Below are 19,790 nucleotides of genomic sequence, written 5' to 3' on the forward strand. Positions count from 1 at the left end.
GTGTAATAGGTGAGTGCCAGAGCTGCAAATAATTTGAATTTGAATAGTACAATTATGTGTATTAATTTTTATTTAATTAATAACTTAAAGTAACATGTTTTTGTCAATTCCAACTGGAAAAATTTAGTCAAAAGCTTTAGAACTAGTGATCAATTTTTGAAACTTCATTAATGGTTTTCTTACCATTATTCCATATTATCATTCCTGTAATTCAGATGCAAAAAAAAAGATGTGTAATAATTAAACTTTATTTTTTAATCTTGTCCGTTCGGGGGCAGGGGGGGCAAAGAGAGAGAGAGACATGGACATGTGGTTGCCATAGCCGTCGCTATGGCAACCACATGTACACAAACATAGCTGGTGAGGACATTATGTTTTTGCCACAACTCTGGCTATATGTATAATTTTTTGCGTCTCGCCAACGCGCTACATGTCTGTGTGTGACGCTGACTTTACGTGTTCATAAACTCAGTTCTTTTTCTAGTTTACCCTGCTAACGCTAGGTTAGCTATTTAGCAAATCAAAAATTTAGCATCAGCGACATGGCGTCTGCTGTATCAGCTATGCTGGAAGAGCCAGAGACGAGACAAAACTCGCTCCTTGACCCGTCTGTGGGCAGTCACAGACCCGCCTCAGGAAAATCACAGGTAGGATGCACATCAGCCTCACAGTTGACATCCTGGTAAAAACCGTGCAAATGGCTGCTATTGTAAAGCTGCCTCATCTTTATTGAATTTTAGGACATTTCTCATGTATTAGCAAGCACTTTCAAGGATTTTTACACAAAAGACATCATTGGGAAAGACTCTTTGACCAACCTCGTCAAGACAAAGAGTGGACGAAGCAGCTACCATAACAAATATGTTGAAGAACTTCAACAGGTAACCTAACATTTGTCACCAATAATCGCAAACTGTACTGTATGCTTCACATCTCAGTGTCAAGGGACTGAGGACAGAGAACAGAGGACTTTTAAAATAATTAGTATCATTATTATTTGATTTTATTTTTTCTTCAATCACATAGGCTCATTCTGAATACAGCCGGCGTATAAAAGAGGCTGACATGCTGGAGAGTCATATAATTCAGGCCAGAGCTCGGGCTGCAATCACAGAAAGCCAGGCCTATGAGAGCATGAAAGAGAAGATAGGAGATGTTTATGATCACCAGGGTCTCCTTACAGGTTAGATGGAAAGCTTTTTTTAATGCATTGATATATAGTAATATGTTACTGCTGCACAGCTTGCTTTAATATTTTTCATGGAAATGAACTGTAACACTATATATTTACTCTGACAATGTTGATGTTGGATGTTATAATGTTCTTTATTTGATGTTATTTATTTCAGTAAAATCAGCCTTTTCCCAGTGTGTAGACAAAGATCTTCTTGAAATGAACAACCTGATTTCCCCCCAGGACTACTTAACTATACAAAAACCACGAATTGGAGCACCAGCAGCAGGTACCTGAGCATCTTTGTGACTCATCTTAAATTGTTGATGAACGGTGTTCTTTCACTCACAGATTCATTTATCGGTTTCTTGTCAGTAAAATCGAATCCTGCCAAACCCACCGTTGCCTATGCCATGCATGTGTCCAAGGAGCCTCAAGATGATGATTATACAGTGATTTCCAGTCCGGAAAAGACTGCATTAGAAATGAATGAGTCAGATCTCAGCCTGACTTTCGAGTCCAGCTCAGATAACCCAAAGAGGAAGAAAACTCCAAGGGAGGTGAGGAGTAAGGAGACTACATCCTTTCAATTGGACAGAGCTTTTTTTCTAAATACAATAAAAAATCCAAATGACGACAATGAAAATAGTAGATAAAGCAAAGGAGACAACAGGGACATTTCAGAACATTAAAATAACATTATTAAAAAGCATTCCTCTGAGTTTTGAGAACTGACATTTAAGATAAACCTGATCTGCCAAGCCTGAGTTCCTCTGGGAAGGAGGGAGTCTTAATCACATCAGTTTACTATAAATATAGAATATTAAACAGTATAAAATTCTATCTATAACATTCCATGTGTTTCAGAAGCCAAATCAGACCAAACCCAGACCAAAGTGGAAGGGGGAGCCGAGCGCAAAGGATAAGGCAGAGGCATGGGTGAAACTTCAGAGGCTGAGAGATCGACACAGCTTCCTATGCAATCCACACTTCCTTCCTCCAAATGCACAGCATGGTGGCATGTCTCTCATCCAGCCCAGGACCAAAGTGGTGAAGACAGAGCATGAGAGGAAAGGGATGGAGGAGCAGAGGTACCTGGAATGTGCTGACTATGAAGACCCTTTTTATCATTTTACAGTAAAGGCTTAAAATAATTTTGTCACAGGGCAACAAATATAAAAAGGTAGGTTATTGACATAGTGGGTCAAATGAAAATCATGTATGGGTCATAGTTGATTAAATACAATAAACTTAGGTCAGACAATCCCTCTTTAATTTTAACTTCAAACGCAAGTGCCCTTAACCTCAGTGCAAACAACTGTACACCTCATATTTTGCTTGTGGATACAAACACTGTTAGCCACAACTGACTGTGGGACAATATAGTATAGTATTTGGCTGCTGTTTGACAGCAAGATCTACAACTGTAATTTGAATATTTAACATCCCTATTTTGTGAAATATATGAATTAAGATAACTCTGTACATATGTATGGATTAGTTGATCCTTGTCAGCACTTTTGCTTTTACTATTTGTTTAATGGCACAGGGTATCAGGTTAGTGTTTGTGTATGTGTACATGACTCTATTTTCATCTTTGTTCAAACGCAAAAACTGTGCATGAGTCAGTTGGACCTTGGTTTGAGGTAGACTTTAATAAGAACTGCTTCGGTCATATTAGTGCAGCTCCAGCTATGATCCAAACACAATGTAGGTGACTATAGTTGAATTAGACTATAAATTAGCTTTGCTTGAAGAATTTTATGCTGACAGCTTGTCACCCAGCTCACCACTTCCTTTGAGACTGTTTCTGTGGAGAACACACAGAATACTCAGGTGTTGTTATGTTTGTGCTCTTTCTATCTGAAAGCTCCACTGATGATCCTGTCCCAGTCTTCCTAGCAAAACCTTCGGTGGTGGTTTTTACTGACTACAGTGTGGGACATGTTTATGAGGTATATTTCAGAAGTTTCAGTGACTTATAGACTTATGCAACAAAGGGAAGAATTCAGAACATCCAAAACTGCTTTCCATCTTTTACTATGAGATGATGCAGTAACATGCTCTGTCCTGTCCTATCTTAGACAACACTGGAGCTGAAAAACTTGACTTCCTCAAGTCGTCATGTCCGAGTCATCCCTCCTACCACTCCTTACTTCTCTATTGGCCTGGGTGAGCTCTTCCTTTTTGTTCTGATTAGATTATACTGCCTGTTGTACCTGATTTAGTGAGGTGATCATCAACTGTGTCAAAAGAATACCAGAGAGTTTTATCAAATAAAGTCATATATCTCTGGAATGCAGTTGCTGTTGCAATTCTGTATGTGAATACTAACAACACCTGCTATTACAAACACTAATGATCGGAAGATTCAATTGCAAACAAGTGAATGCAGAATTACACAGGTTTACTTTAAGAAAGGAATGATATTCAGGTATGTTTTGGCAGGAAGATTCCCTGGTGAGGGTGGTGTTGTTGCCCCTGGGATGAGCTGTAAGTACACACTGCGGTTTGCTCCAGACTCCCTGGCAGCCTATGAGGACTTCATAGTTGTGGAGACCCAGGCTGAGCACCTGCTTGTGGTGCCCATCGCAGCTAGACGACCCCCTCCAATACTCACCTGTGAGTCTCCTTACAATCTAGCAACATTACCTTGTTGTTTTGCTCATTAGTGTACTTTATTCGCTCATGCATTGTTGATATGCTTCCCCCTAATTATTGTGCAGTACCAAGAGTTCTGGACTGTGGTTACTGTCTGATTGGAGGAGTGAAGTTTGTCGAGTTTCTGTGCCAAAATGTTGGCCTCAGCGCTGGGACGTTCTGCATAATCCCCAAGAACCAGTGGCCAACATTGAACCTCAGGGTAAAAATCTGACACATAATAACTGTATCAGTTACCTTTATTGTGAAAAGGGGAACCTTCATGTGCTTGACAGGTTCACTTTTTTCTTTATGTAGCCTGTGGCCAGAACGTACTTTTCTGAGCAGCCACCCTTTGCAGTCAGCCCGTCTCTTTTTGTGCTACAGCCAGGAGAGGCCACTGTAGTGGAGGTGAGTCAGTACTGGATGCAAATTTAAATTCAGAAGGAACTGTTTTATTCTATTTTGTTCTATTTTATTTAACTGGATAAAAACCACAGTTATTTGAGGCACAAGTGTCACTTCTATGCAGCTGTGTGTGTGTTTCAGATTTGGGCAGTATTGTGTGTGTGTGTGTGTGTGTGTGTGTGTGTGTGGGTTTGCAGGTGGTTTTCTTTCCCACCACTGCTGAGAAGAGCTGTAAGATTTTCACTGTTGTCTGTGACAACTGCCAGGTGAAAGACATTTCCATCGAAGGTGAATCTTTTCAGTCATCTGTAGAGTTTCTAAGAGCTTTGCTCCCAAATAATTGATGATTTAAAGTTCCTCTAGTGTATGGTTAAATATACTTCTTTGGATGTTTTAACCCCCACCCCTACCCCACATTCTGTAATATATGTGTGTTTTCCAGGTGAGGGCCAGCTGCTTGCTCTTGAGCTTCTGTCTTTATCTGGGGATAAGGAGCTTCCTGTAGTCGGGGAAGTGCATGACCTCACTGCAGAGCACTTTGTCTGTTTCAGCCCATGTAACCCTCACTCTGTGCAACAGAAAAAACTCATCATTAGAAACAATGTGTAAGCTTCACACCTCCATATATCATCAGTACAAAGCAGAAAATAATAAAATAGTATGTTTCTTTAATTGTTTGATTCTAAAGCCTCTTCACAACAGATAAACACATCATCCATGCACTTTTTGGCCACAGGATAACATAGTGTATAGGAAAACACCTCTTAAACTGGACCACTGGGATTTCAGTGCCAGTGTTGGCAGCACTCGAATAGTTTAAGTGTCCTGGAGTAAGAGATAAAATACTGATTATCTGTTGCTGACCCTGAGCAGAAAAAGAGTTTCTCTTCAGAGATCATTAAACATCACATTGCATATGTCTTTCTCTCTTTCTTCCTCTCTCTGGGGATGAAGCCACTTGGACCTACCTTTCCACTGGCAGATTTTGAAGCCCAACCTGCATCCTCTGCTTCCAGGGGAAACCCCTGTGCCTTCCCTTATCCAGTTCCACCTGGCCACAGATGATGCTTTCCACGTTAGCCCCCTAACAGGCCTTATGCCCCCCTGTCAGGACCAGGAGTTCCTGTTTACTTTCTGTCCTAAAGAGGTAGAAAGGATATATAAACCATGACAGAAAAGAAGAATAAGGGTTTTATTATATCTCTAGTAATGCTTAAATAATTCTGTATTTCTTTATTTTGATATATCCTCTTAAAAAGGTATATTTCTTTCATATACAATTCAAAATGTGTGTGTTTTCTTAAGTTGAAGGACTACCACAGTGTCTGTCACTTAGTCCTGAGGGATGTCCCACAGCTGCCATCAGAGCCCAGTGAAAACAGGTAAAGTTCTTTGTATGTACAGTGGTAGTGTGTATACTGTAAATATTAGTACGTAACAATAACACCACAAAGTCATCACATCTAAGGAACTCCGAAATCAACCATTATAAACCTAATGTGTGAAAGTAAAGTTTTGGATTGCGTCTGTGTGTGTGTTTGTGTGTGTGTGTGTTTGTGTGTGTGTGTGTGTGTGTGTGTGTGTGTATATGTATGTGTGTGTGTTTGAAATCTAGTGCCCTTCACCCTGTGCGTACTGGCTCCAGAGTGAACGATGTCATCGTCATGGAGATAGAGGTCAAGGGGTCAACAGAGCCGTACCACGTCCTGCTGGAGCCCTATGCTGTTGTAATCCCTGGAGAGATTTTTATTTGCACAACCACCCACAGGCAATTCAAGGTTATTTAAATCCCTGTAAGATGTTTGAATTCTTATAAGTCATTGTCTGGCAGTATTACAGTTATAAATGGTGTTTTCTATGTATTATTTATATCAGATGTGGAACCACAGCAAGACCTTCATCTTTTTTCACTGGGAAAGGATGAACAGCAGCAGCCACATAATAGAAGTAGAGCCCTCTACTGGCAGAATAGGTGTGTCACACAATACAATGCAATATGATGAATAAAAACTCCCTTCCAAGTAGGTTCACTTGAATTTGTACATTATAAATTGTAAACAGCATTCCATATTGTTTGATTTATTGTATTACTGACTAATTGATTTGTCTTTGACGGATATGTGTCCAGAGGAGAACGAGTGCTTTGATTTTGATTTAATTGTGACTGGAGGGAAACCAGAGAAGGTTGTGACCAGTCTGGTTTGCCACATAGAGCACCACCATGAGCCCATCACCTTGGCTGTGGAAGTCTCCTTCAAGGTAAGAATAAACCCTAACACCATCAAAAAAGTAGTGACTGTAAAATCTTCAAATTTCACAACAGGAGTTTCTTGTTGCGACATTCTTTGAGCATAGATTGTCTGTGAGCTGTGACCTCTTTATGCTCATTTGATTTTGGATAGGGTCCCATAGTTACCGTAAGTGTGCCCAGTCTGGACTTTGGGCTGATGAGGCTGGGGGACCAGACGCAAACCACCCTGCTCCTCACCAACATCACTCACCTGGAGGCCTCCTGGACAATTGAGGACAGTCAACAGGACCACCAAGACACAGAGGTACAGTGGATTAATAATACAACATACCTCATTATACCTGCAATAAGATAACATGGATTTTAATTTGTAGTTTTTTACTAAGTAATCCGTATTGGTGCTTAGATATTAGTGGAGCCATGCAGAGGTGTGCTGCCCCCCTTGGCCTCTTGCAGTGTGGACATGTTCCTCAGGCCACGTTTATGCCAACAATTTGAAACAGAGTTGGAGCTAACGGTGGAGAATGGAACAGGATGGTAAGGATGCACAATAAGATTTATCATAAGGAGATGTAGATTTTTCCTTACTTAACCAATGTACTTAAAGTGAGCTGGATGAAGTAGCGTAGGGGTACCAGCCTTTGACAACAATATTACAGAGCAACAATATTACTTGCAGTCACCTATCAGTGCGAGGAGATGTGCAATCTCCTCAGGTGTGTCTGCTAAACTGTGAGCTGCTCCTCTCGGAACTCTACATTGGAATTCCTGCCAAGGGTGCTGTCACTCTTTTCAACCAGACCCTGCTGCCTTCACAGTTCAGATGGATGGTATGCTGCACTACTTTTATCATTTTATCACCACTTATTGTACCAAGAATGAGAAATTCTTTGTTTTTTTCCCATAGATAAAATTAACTAAAATTAGCATATCTTTTAACACAACTATGACTTGGTGATGTCAATTTGACATTTTCTCCACCAGGCTCAGCTGCAGGGAAAACAAGCTTCACTGTGTACAGCCAGTTTTGACCCCTCCTCTGGTAGTCTCGGACCTAATGCCAGCTTGGAAATCACAGTTAATTTGACCTCTCACACAGATGTAAGTACCAGTCTACAGCACAAGTTGTTAGCACACCTGAATCTCACAAGATATAACACCAAAGAGACAAATGGCAGGTGAGAGTGAAGGGTGAAGTGCTTGACCTGCTGTCACAGATTTTTATTCTGTCTTTTGATATTTGATGCTTTATCTTCCTGTTTGTCTTTCTGTCCAGCTGGAGCTGACTGAGGTGGCTGCTCTCTGTGAGGTCCAGGGGATGAACTTTCCTCTTGTTCTTGGCATCTTGGCTTCCAAAACCAAGAAACTCAGTGTGTCTTACTCGCTGCCAAGTGTCTGGTAGTTACTTTGGCTTAAAACCTAGTAGCCGACCACCCAACAGCTGCATCAGCTTCATATCATAAGTGTTTAGTAAGTCAGTCGCAAAGACTGATACATTACCACTCAAAAATATGATCGCTGTTCTTTATTTTTAGCTCTACCCCAGATGATGAGAGCACCTTACCTTTGGTACTCGACTTTGGAGGTGATGTTGTTTTGAAGAGAGCCATAATGAAGCAGTTACTGATAACCAATCAGACTGCTGTCCCTGCCCCGTTCACCATAGAAGCAGAGTATTTCACCTGCCATGCTTCAAAGTCAAATAACCAGTCAGAGAAAAGGTAAGGCAGCTACCTCACTGACATCATCAGAGTGCATCAGAGTAACTTTACTGTACTATAGATTTGACACAGGCTGCATCTTAATCGCAGATTCACATATGTTAAGAATCCGCTTCACTCTGTTCAAGCTAAGAAAGTAGAAGAGAAAGCACATGAGGGTATGCTATCACTTTTTATCATTATTATTATTTTTATTGCTTTTAGAATGAAGCAATATTGAGCGCCAACACTACTAGTTGTGATTCAGGATTTCTTTGTCCATTTTCAGAGTTTGTGAGCAGCCTGCTGGCTCATGGAAAAGGTGCAGCTTTCTTTGTCCTGCCAAACACAGGGACACTGGGACCCTTTGAGACCCAAACTGTGGACGTGACTGCCTACACTGACATGTGGGGGGAATACAGAGATCATCTCATATGCAAAGTAGGATGTAGCCATAGTAGTTTTTACATATTTAATGTATTCTCTTCATTTCGTTGTGGACTAATGAATAATGTTGAAATCTGATTTTCCTCCTGCAGGTGGGGGACATTGAGCCCACGCTCATTCCCATGCAAATGACAGTGAAAGGATGTCCACTCTACTTCCAGATGACAGGCCCACGAGCAAATGACCAGAACCAGGGACCAATCATACAGTCTGTACCAATGTCAATTTTTCCAATTAAATCCACCATTATTTGTGTATATTTGAGGATAACTTTAAATCATTTCAGAAATATCAAACATCTTGTTTTTTACATCCTCAGATTTGGCACTCATGTATCTGGAGGTGACACAGTGTCTCGTTCTCTTCGCATCAACAATCCCACCATGTTTGGTAAGGATAATAATTAAAACATCCTGGCTAGGGGGAAAAATTGTTGAACGCTCACATTTCCTGTGGCTTGGATTAAAAGTAACTGCAATGATGGGAACAGTATTAACAAATTTGTCAAAAAGACTGATTCATTCTATATCTGTTTTGACTTGATTCATTAGAAAAGATTTTGATATTTCTTGTTTTTGGAGATCTGTGTTGTATTTTTGACATAATTTTTAAAGAAATACTTATTCTTCATTCACTTTTGGCGAAGAATAAGGAGGAAAAGATCGACACCACTGTCATATTTTTCCATTATATATGAAGCTACAGCTGGCAGCCTGTTATCTTAGCTTACCATAAAGACTGGAAGCAGTCTTTTTGGGGTTAATAAAGTTATCTAATCTAAATCTATTTGCTGCCAGATATTCGCTTGGACTGGGAGACATATAACATAGATCAGAATGACAGTAAATTGGTAGATGTTGTGGTGGCATATGGAAACGCCTTCCCAGTCAAAGATGCTGATTGCAATGAGGTGGTGAATGGAGCAATCAAGCTTTCTGATGGGAACATTCAAACAGCCTGGGAAAGGAACCACACTCCAGACTCTGAGGGAACGAGCCCCTCCCTCCAAAGCAAGGCTGTGAGTGCATTTAAACCCACAGCACAGACACACATAACATATACGTTAATGATTTTTATGATGTGGCCTCTGGGAAATTCTTATGGCTACAATGCCAGTAACTAGACCCACATAGTCTGTTTTACTGGCTCAAAATGTCTTTCTCCTATTGATTTCAGGCCATGGAAGAGGAGGAATATACAACCGAGGATGACTGTGACAAAAAGGAAACCTGTCTTTATCCCTTTCCTGCAAAGAAAAAACTCTTCTCTGTCCACATCCGACCTCATGTGGGCAATCTGTCAGATTACCCCTATTGCATCATGCCTCAGCAAATAGTATGTTAATCAGATTATGGCTACATACATTTATTTAACCACTAAAACACTGTTTTTGAACAACTATCTATCAATAATTATGTATTTTCCTTTTGGGTGTATTTCAAGGTGATTCCAGCAAAGAGCAGCAACACAATCCATGTCTCTTTCACTCCTTTGACTCTTTCCGGTTCAGCTTGTGAGTCCAGATGTGTGGGTTTAGCTCTAGGTTTCATGAGTCTAGATTCCAAGGTAACATGCTCTATACATAAAGTAGTATCTTTCAATATTAAAACCTCAAGAAGGCAAACAGTAGATGTCTGCGCTGCACCCTAAATTCCCTTATTGTGTTGTGTGTGTTTACAGATGGCTGCCTGTGTCCTGGGTAAAGTTGGAAGAGCTCAGGGTTTGGACTTGGAGCCTGTCAGGATAGATCTACTAGCAGCCGTTAAGCCTGCAGCGTGAGCAATTACAATCATACTATTTATGTCCCCAAAACTCCTGATGCATCAACTCAATTTATGCTTCCTAAATTAAAAATCAGCTGAGGTTAGGCAAAAGCAGCTCAGAGGTGCTCTGATTAAGTTGCATATCTTCCTCTTTGCTCCCTGTTGCTGCAGGCTGTTAGTGCAGATGGAGGAGGACGATGGGGTGCTGGAGTTTCATGCCTCGGCTGGTGATTTACTGAGGGCAGAATCGGGGAGGGAGGTTGGTCCGAGAAATCTACAATACTAATCAAAATTGCTCTCGCATATTGAAGTACACATATGAGGCGTTAGTCCCAAGGGTGTACAAGATTTCTGACCAGTCGTGCTCATTGGGTGATTTGTTCCACAGCTGGTATTGCGGGAATTTGACATCACACAGACCTTTCAGCTGAAAAACACCTCAGAGATGCCCTTACATTTCAGGCTGGGGACTCAGCCACCATTTATAGTGCTCAAGCCACAGCCTCGAGCCAGGACTAGCACTTCGAGGAACCCTCCTGGTGACAGTCAGGCTCTGGTGCTGCAACCACAAAACAGCGTGCAGGTATGACGAGGAGAGGGAAATTAACACACAGTCATTGCCTGGATAAAATATAGATACAGTAGCAGAGGTGTTCAGTTAACTTTTTATTATTGGCAGGTGAAAGTGGCCTTCCACTGCTCTCTGCCACTTCTGGACCATGTGGACCAGACAGACGAGGAAGTCCCTCCTGGGGTGATGGTGATCCACAGTGCAAGTAGGCCGCCGAAGCTGAGGTTCCAGCAGAACCTCCTGATTCACTACAGCAACGACACCCTGCAGGTCAGAGACTGTAGTTAATTTCAACTGCAGAAATTAGTGTATAAATTGAGAAAGATGAAAATTAAGTAATACTGCATAATCATTTCATCAAAAAATATTTGACCTCATAAAGCTCATTTCCTCTCTGCTCTGATCAGACCGTGCCTCTCCGTGCCTATCTGGAGCTTTCTACTCTATGTCTGTCCACTCACAGTATCAACTTTGGGTTCTGCTACGTGGGGCAGATGGAGACAATAGATGTAAACCTCTACAGTCATGGAGCCCACACGTATTGGAAATCAGTTATAGGTAACCACTGAACCATTTTTGGTATTTTGTTTGCATTCACTTTAAGTTCTTACATTGGCTCTGGGGTTTGTTTAGGTCTTCAATTTAAGCACAGCCTGGCTATGCTAGCTGGAATTCTGCATTGCTTTTACACATACAGTACTTTGGAAAGCCAGTTATTAGATATTGTTGGTCTACTGCATTCGTTTTTGTAGCAGTAAGAAGGTATCTAACTCTTCTTCCTTATAATAACCAATTTGGAACTTTTCCAAGGACAGTAAAATATAATGATCTCATATTATTTATTTGCATGATTTGTTAACCTATAAGTGACTAACAAATATGCCTATGAGTTTCACTAAATGTGTGTGTGTGTGTGTGTCTGTGTGCAGAGTCAGATGAAGGGGACCCCCATGTGTTTGGAGTGACACCAGACTTTGGGCTTCTTAGGTCCAAGGAGCTTCAGGTCATCAGCTGCAGCCAATGTCTACAGATCAGCTTCACTCCCAGGTAACAAAAAACAGATCACTATTGCGATACAAAGTCTACACAGGGACCATACCATACCATATCCAAAACCTACTTAAGTTTCTACCCATTATTATCTGTTGTAGTCAGAACAGAGAGTTCAGAGCCACGGTGGTAATCCAGTCTCCTCTGGTGAAGACCCCCCTCACTCTGCAGCTGCAAGGGGCAGGATCTTTTGATGAAATGCATAGGTCCAACTAGATGTTCCTGTAACATCACAGTCACACAATGTATCTAATCTAATATTTAATCTGCTCTCCTTATATTTAACTTATCAGTTGTCCTTTTGTAAGAATGTAAATAAATATAAAGAACAACTTGTCAAGTCTCTATTATTTGAATACATATAACAGTAATAAAGTTCTTTTAATGATCAGTAAATTAGGAACTTATTCCTGGTCTTCTATCAAGACAATTAGTAATGTAAAGATAGGACCTAAATATATGTTGAGTCATAATATACAGTAGATCATATAAACAGTAGATATACAGTATAGATCTTGACTGAATCGCAGTAACTCTGAAAGATTTCTGCAATTAAGTATTATATATATGACTTGATATATCACATGAAGTTCAAGACACTTCTACTGTTATAATGTTTTACATAGGGGTATTGCCACCAGAGGTAGTAACAGTGGTAGTTTAGTGGCATGTGAGTACAAGATAATCAAAACCACACTGAACTGTAAACAATGCAGTTTCTCTGCAAAAAAGATATTTAAATAACCATAAAATCTCTTTTGTTTAGTGATGTTTCAAATCACTCTTTATCAAAGGAGTCTTTATTTTTCTAAGAAATAAGCAGCAGTTCAGCAGCAGCTGTTAACAAAAACCCTCTGCCTCTGTGTTTATGCTTATTTAGCAGTTATCACTTGACAGGCAGTCGAGAGGATGACCCAGAGCAACAGCTTTGCCCACAGTACGCTAAGTAGGAAATCCATCATTTATTGTAACTTTGATCTGTAAAAAAAATCAATTCCCAAGTATTTTTGGGTTTTCCTGTGGAGCTCACCTGACTGCCACAGGCCTTATTGATTTCCAACAAGTCAATATCAGCCACAGTTCAACCTGAGGTGGGAATGGATTTTTCTAGAATTCCCCTTTTAGCGAAGATGAAAAAAGACTGCCAGAAGGATATGCACAAGTATGCGAACATGCGCTTCCACACACTCACACACACACACTCATCTTACCAGCTTGTTCCAGCACTGGTGGGATGGCAAAGGCTGGTTCAATACCCATAACATGAGGGGGGAATTCCCAACGCTGCACTGGCCCTCAGGACGGAGGACTGACAAAACAGAAGCCTAAACTGCAGGCCTGCAACAAATCAGTACCCCTCACCTGGTTAGAGTTCATCATGACAAAATTTATATGTGGGATTTGTTCAGTTGTCACTTCCAGCATTATCATTCAAGAAATACCTGCTGGAGTTACTTAAATTCTCATAGGTCATGACTGGAATGAATACAAACACCATTATTTAAAGTGTAAAGGAGCTAGATTACTTTTAAAGAATTTTACCCATTAAAATTTCCAAAGGTACTGTTTTTTTCCTTAAAAATACATAAATTAATGCAACAATGTGGTTCAAAATCAAATTAGAATTTCTATATTAAGAATTCTGATGGATGCCTATGTTTTTAATATGAAGTTTAATATGAAGTTTAATTTTCAGTCAGAAAAACAGACAAATGTCATGCAAAAATAATGGTGGAGTTGGAGAAAAAACTCATTGCTCTTGATATCCATTTACACTGTGAAAAAGCAGTTTGATTGCTTTTCATAAAACTGACAGCAAAGCCATTGTGCTTTTCTCTGAAGATCCCAAATCTCTGTAAAACATTCTCAGAGATGATGCTGCAGAAACCACAAGAAACACACACACACACACACACACACACACACACACACACACACACACACACACACACACACACACACCCTCACTCACGTACACACAGACTGTTATTCTTCGTAACAGCTGCCTGCGTTTTTTGTCTACAGCACAGTTCAGCAGTACAGACAGATCTAGAAGCACTGTAAACCCAAAGAGAGATGCAAATGTCAAATTGGTATTCATTGCACTCAAGAAGTCTTACACATAGCAAGGGCATGTCTGATCTCAATAAAACAGTGCTGTGTGGAACTAATCTGAAGAGAGCAATGCTGGGACCAAGGTCAGTGGAGCATTTGTTATTCTGATAGTCTGGTCTAATATGCCAAAAAAAACAGGACTGCCCCGCGTTGTATTTTTAGTTAATAAATGATTTGTATGACACTATACACACACACTATAAGGACATTGTAAGTGTTAATTAATGTAGAGCATTGGTCAAAAATTATAACATCTCATATAAAGATGTATATATATTATTACACCTGTGTTATATTATCAATCATTCTCTGTTTATACACCACCATCAGTTATTGATGCCCAGGGACACCGGAGGAATTACAGTTGATGACGAATTCATTAAAAAAAACAGTCATATCTGCTTACAGCTACATTATAGGGTTTCATAAATTATTTATAAAATGATTAGTATTTATACTGCTTCTAAATACTAAATAGGGGGACTTAAACATATCACCATTTTTTTTTTACTATCACTTTTGTTTGAACATATGTTGTATGTATGTCCTGTAAAAAGCAGACATACTGACTTTTGATGGCTGACTGTAGATACATAAATAAATAGAGTCACACTTTTTTCTTTTCTGAAGGTTAAAAGATCCCCGATCTTCATCAGGCCATTTCAGACGTATTTTCACGCCACATCATCATCAGTGGCAGCAGTTTTTGATTAGTGATTAAATATATGAGGTTTTCCAGTGGTTTCTAAATGTGTTGATATCACATAGTTTTGGTTCCAATGACTTGAAGTCGGCAGAATAGACTATAATAGAATAGAAGAGGAAAAAAGCCACTCGAATCAGATGTTGTACTTCCTCCAGGTGTCCACAGGGGGGCGGTACTCCCCGGGGTTTGGCGCCACTGCCTTGGAAACGCACCACCGGCGAGCGTCACCACTTCCTGGAGCTCACGTTGTTGCTGACATCAGAGGCGCAGCTCCAGGGAGAAAGTCAGACCCTCTCTTTAGTGTGTGTGTCTGTTCGTGTGTGTGTGTGTGTGTGAATACAAGCGAAGCGCAGGGTGAAAAAACTTTACTCCGAAACACATCAGCCGTTTGCAGTTCATTCTTCCGCGTAAGCACGACCGTGAGCTCTGGATTATGCACCTGGCAGAGGAGACGAATTTAATGCCTGATTACATCTTGTATATGTAATTTCTGCGCTTCAGTACAGAGAGCAGTTTCCGGATAGCAGCCCACTGTTTTGGGAAGATCTGCTCTACATCTGTTGGGATTTTTCAGCTCTTCCCGTCGTTTATCTGTGATAACTTGCCCTCCATAATAAAGTCATCTTTAGAAATCCTGCAGCCACAACAAGAACATGGAGTCATATAGATAACAAGGTAAGAGTTGTTTCTTCATTTGCTTGGTGTCAGTTACTAAAATCACTGCTTTTATACGGATATATTCTGTTTGAAATGCAAAAGCATTAAAATACACTTGTAGCTATTATTGGTTTGATCATTTTTAGTTGAAATTTCAGTTTTTAATAAAACAAGCATGTGTAGTATGTTTACTTAGAGCAACCTTACTGGATTTGCCTCCTTCCGAGTGGAAACAGTTACTTGGACAACCCAGGATAGATTTCAGTGTGTTTCTTCAGTGTTTCTTCAGTCATTTTAAATTTGGGCAAGTACAGGTCCATAATAAACCTTTACAGACCTAACAGCCCATTTTTTGGTTGTAAGAAGATATGATTTGTTGATAGATCCATATTTTGTTGCTAGAATAAAGGTTTGCATAGGTGTTTTAGTGGTTATTTCCAGTGCAAAAGACTCACGTGGTTTTAACAATGGGAAATTGTATAAATTGCATGTCTAGAAGTATGAGTGATTTCTGGAAAGTCATGGTCATCCTGTGCCTGTCGACTCATTCATCCTCTCAATGCTTTTTTTTCCTCTGCTCTAAGTCTTCCAGTCCTCTGTGGTTCTCAATGGTTAGTTAAAGCGATGTTCTCCTTGAAGGATCCTCAGCTCTTTCCCTAAAAAGTCCTACTCGTGTTGCATTTTTTTTCCACCCATCTGTCTTCCTCGTTCCTGCCCATTTCTATCCATGTATTTTCCGAATATTTTAAACCCATGCTGATGCCATTATATGTGTAAACGTGATGAGGATACTGTCAAGGTTAATCCAGTGCTCAACACACATCACTGTGATGGTAGACCTCTGACACAGTCCGCCAAATTAGATTTTAATGAGGCCATCGTGTTCATCAAATCAAATCAATATGAACTGCACTCACAGGAGTCTGAGCAGCAAACTGACGGATGACTTTATCAGCGCATTGGCGTGCCCTGGGTGCTGTGAAATAGCCTTAAATTGAGAGTCAAACTGTGAAGTGGAAACCGCCCACAGATATGGTTGGTGTGCCTCAAGCAAAACAATCCATTTGACTGATAACAGGACTGGATCCCACAGTAGAAATGCCAGCCAGAGACAGAAGCGATGGGTTATTCATTGTGTTTTGATAGGACTGATGACAAAAGGGGTTTGAAACTGGGGTTTATTGGCTGACTTTCTGTTTCGCATGTCATCCTGCTACAAAGTCGGTATTGTTTTTCATGTGCTGAAGGAGACTTTAAAGGTGTCTAATTTCATTCTGATAATAGGTTTTGAGAAAGCATTCACCGCCTGTGTTGTCATTCTTGAAAGGAATGTTTCACAGCATGTCATGTGCCACAGCGTTCGCTCATGCAGGCTATATTCCTGAGCAGCTCACTTCTGAGAGAGTTCATTTATGAACTGTCCTTAACCTCCCGCTGTCAACTCTCTGGACAATTTCACGCTGGCCCCCTAGCTGACTGTCTTCATCAGGACGAACGCAACCTCGTGTCCCTCATGCTGTCTGCTCAGTGAGGAGTCATGTTATCATACACTGAATTCACAGAATCCTGAACACCTGCCTGACGCCCACTGACCAGAGAGCTTGTGGGTCAAAGATTACTGTGACTCATAAGTTGACTGATTATCTTCCCTCAAAGACCTGTTTTACATGTTTCTTGGTTACAGTAGAAAACAAAACAAACTGTCATTACGTCACATACTTTCTTAAATAGCCTGACATAGTATTATTAGATGCTGAAGATGTTTACATGTAAAATGTCAGACAATGGAAATGTTGTGTTCAATAGGAAATGGTTTTGGGGGGTTTTTGGAACTTTTAACTTTTTACATATTTTGTTGTCTTACATTCTAACAGAAAGCCTGCTTTACAAACTGGAGGTATGGCGTTTGAAAGACACAGGCATTTACTTGTCAGGAAGGATTTAACAGAAAAACCCTATTGATTGCATTTTTGGAAAGGCAGGATGCAGTATTTTTGAAATATCCTGGGAACCTGGGAAAGTCAGGTTATCTGTGCCTCTGCTTCTTTTTGATTTTTGACGAAGAGCAATACTAAATTGCTAAAGTACCCCTTTAAGTAAGATACTTTTTTACATCAGTATGTAGTTATTTACCCATAAAGGCAAAGCACACATATTTTTAAAGATTTGACAGTGTATTGAAAATTAGGTGCAGAAATACCTATTCTACATATGTAATTAAAGCCATCACTATAATGCTCCAAACTGAGCTTAGACCATCCTTATTTCCTTCAGTCTTCTATGCGATGCTCGTAGAACTTTAGTTGAGTCCATGTGGGCCAAATACTGTTCACTGGACATAATAAATAAAGTCCCAGACCTGTGAAAACCAAACTATTAAGTAGAAGGAATTCTTTGTAGACCTCTGCAGCAGCATTGTGTTGAGGCATAAAGCTAGCTAGAGACAGGGACAAAAACATTTACAGGTAGCTGTAACTGTTTGCTAAAGTTTGCAGGAGCACAGTGGACTACATCACTGGCACACAGTAATGGAAAATGTTTGGAACCACCCCCATGACTGTTCCTAAAGCTGCCTGTCTGACCAAACTCAGGAACTGAGAGAGACCTGGAGGCAAGCAAAAACTGAGTAACCATCATAACAGAGCTTCAGAGGACCTCTGCTGTGATGGGAGAACCAGTCAGGGAGACAGCTATCCCTGCAGCACTCCATCCAACAATCAGGCCTTCATAATGGATTGGCTAAAAGGAAACCTTGCTTTGTTAAAAGACTTGACAGAGCCTCGCAGACATTGCTAGATGGTACAGATAAATTTGAGCAATCTGAGGAGGAAATTGATCGTCTAGTCTGATGAGACAACAATGTAACTCTTTGGCCTGATGCCAAGCACTGTATATGGCAAAATCCATAGACTGGCCACCTGGATGATACCATATCTATGGCAAAGCAAGGTAGTTGCAGTATCATGCTTCTCAGCTGCAGAGACTGGCAGACAGGACAGGAGAGAGAGAACAGTAAACTGGGAAAAAATAAAGAAAATTCCTCAATAAAAAAAATTGTCTCCAGAGTATGCACAACCTCAGAGTTGGGCATGGATTCACCTCTCAACTTGGTGAAGTAGAAATAGCTGCACCGGCTTGAAGATGAGACAGAGCCTGAGCTTGTGCAATGAAGAAAGATTGGCACTGCACAAATACAGGTGTGCAAAGCTGGTTGCGGCACACCCAATATGACGTAAAGCAGTCACTGCTGACAGTGTTTCTTCTGTGTAGCACTGGATTAAGGGTCTGCCTAGATATGTGAAAGGTTATGCTCTTTTCAGCTTTGTCATAATCGAATACTTTTGGATGAGTTTAAATTAAGCCTAAAGCAGAACCAAGTCTGAAAGTGAAGGGGTCTGACTGCTTTCCTGCTTTTTCTGGGTTGCTTTTTTTTTTTTTTATATGGGAAAGTCCAGTAAGGCCCCCCCTTTTTTTTTCCAGAAACCAAGAGGAAGTTGTCCTGAGTGAGCCTTGTCTGCACTGCTTGTCTGACTGTAAGGACAATGCCATCAGCAGCAGCAGGGCCTGAGGCTGCAAGGACAACCGGATAGACAACATACAGCCAGACTAGGTCATAGAATAATGTAGACAAGTTTGTGTACAAAGTTACGTAGAATAGCACAACTGGTCAGGCATCTTTGTTTTTGATGTATGCTGGAGCACATGTATTCAAATATGAATATATAAATAAAGAAGTGACGCTGGTTTGCAGTTTGTTGCAGAGATGTTAAATGAAATTAATAGGGGGGGACTCTTGAAATTAAATCATAAAATTGCTTTTGGCTTTTTCATTATCACACTCACTCAGCCTATAGAGTATCAAAAGCCAAGAATCGAGACACTCTTCATGTATAAGCAGCTTGGTGGCAAAGCAGAAATGCTTTCTTGCCTCTTCGTGAACCACGGCTGTTCGACATTCTGTCTTGTGAAATGGGTTTAAGTCTATGAGCTGTCTCTGCATGGCTGCATTTGGGTGGAGAAACACAATGAATGAATGTGCTTGCAATAGCATGTCACTGCATAATGTAAAAGACAGCTTACTTTACAGATTGTGCTAAGATTGCTCTCGAGGGGAGAATATGGTTCTGTTGTGGACGTTAGGAGAGTCACTCCTTCATTTGGCTATTTTTAGCCAGTATTGTGTGGTTGATGATGATGGCAGATAGCTCTACTTATCTCTGAGCTAATAGAGCCATCACTTTCACTGAGGAGGATCCTCTTACGCTGGAGTCTGATTGGTACCAGTGGATTGAGTTAACATAGTACAAC

The 19,790-nt window shown here is 40.5% G+C and overlaps 2 protein-coding genes across 2 annotated transcripts in view; both read left to right on the forward strand.

Annotated features, from left to right (window-relative positions):
- The first annotated feature begins 542 nt into the window (after nt 1–542).
- dlec1 (DLEC1 cilia and flagella associated protein) lies at nt 543–12,287 on the forward strand. The gene is made up of 38 exons (XM_040127167.1): nt 543–647; nt 741–881; nt 1,027–1,183; nt 1,350–1,463; nt 1,550–1,734; nt 2,042–2,265; nt 3,045–3,129; nt 3,259–3,346; nt 3,623–3,796; nt 3,901–4,037; nt 4,133–4,225; nt 4,420–4,510; nt 4,665–4,827; nt 5,177–5,369; nt 5,528–5,604; nt 5,838–6,000; nt 6,098–6,194; nt 6,351–6,481; nt 6,625–6,777; nt 6,880–7,010; nt 7,153–7,303; nt 7,458–7,574; nt 7,750–7,871; nt 8,009–8,194; nt 8,285–8,352; nt 8,463–8,614; nt 8,713–8,828; nt 8,940–9,010; nt 9,418–9,638; nt 9,797–9,955; nt 10,064–10,186; nt 10,301–10,395; nt 10,555–10,642; nt 10,772–10,966; nt 11,063–11,224; nt 11,362–11,512; nt 11,884–12,001; nt 12,106–12,287. The coding sequence occupies exons 1-38, from the start codon at nt 543–545 to the stop codon at nt 12,218–12,220; spliced, it is 5,112 nt and encodes a 1,703-aa protein (XP_039983101.1). The 3' UTR covers nt 12,221–12,287.
- Nucleotides 12,288–15,072: 2,785 nt separating this feature from the next.
- The window catches only part of map3k22 (mitogen-activated protein kinase kinase kinase 22), a 38,480-nt gene continuing 33,762 nt past the window's right edge, over nt 15,073–19,790 (forward strand). Inside the window, 2 exon segments of the mRNA XM_040126601.1 lie at nt 15,073–15,232; nt 15,327–15,500. The gene's annotated coding sequence lies outside the window, so the exon portion shown is untranslated.

This window comes from Xiphias gladius, chromosome 5, assembly GCF_016859285.1.
Source record: "Xiphias gladius isolate SHS-SW01 ecotype Sanya breed wild chromosome 5, ASM1685928v1, whole genome shotgun sequence".
In the NCBI taxonomy this organism is placed as follows: Eukaryota; Metazoa; Chordata; class Actinopteri; order Istiophoriformes; family Xiphiidae; genus Xiphias; species Xiphias gladius.

What these genes read in the sequence shown, in the direction of transcription:
- dlec1 (XM_040127167.1), top strand. Translation starts at nt 543, where the DNA reads ATGGCGTCTGCTGTATCAGCTATGCTGGAAGAGCCAGAGACGAGACAA. An exon ending in GAGATCATCTCATATGCAAA is followed by an intron (nt 8,615 to 8,712) that starts GTAGGATGTAGC and finishes TTCCTCCTGCAG; the next exon opens with GTGGGGGACATTGAGCCCAC. An exon ending in GTATTGGAAATCAGTTATAG is followed by an intron (nt 11,513 to 11,883) that starts GTAACCACTGAA and finishes GTCTGTGTGCAG; the next exon opens with AGTCAGATGAAGGGGACCCC.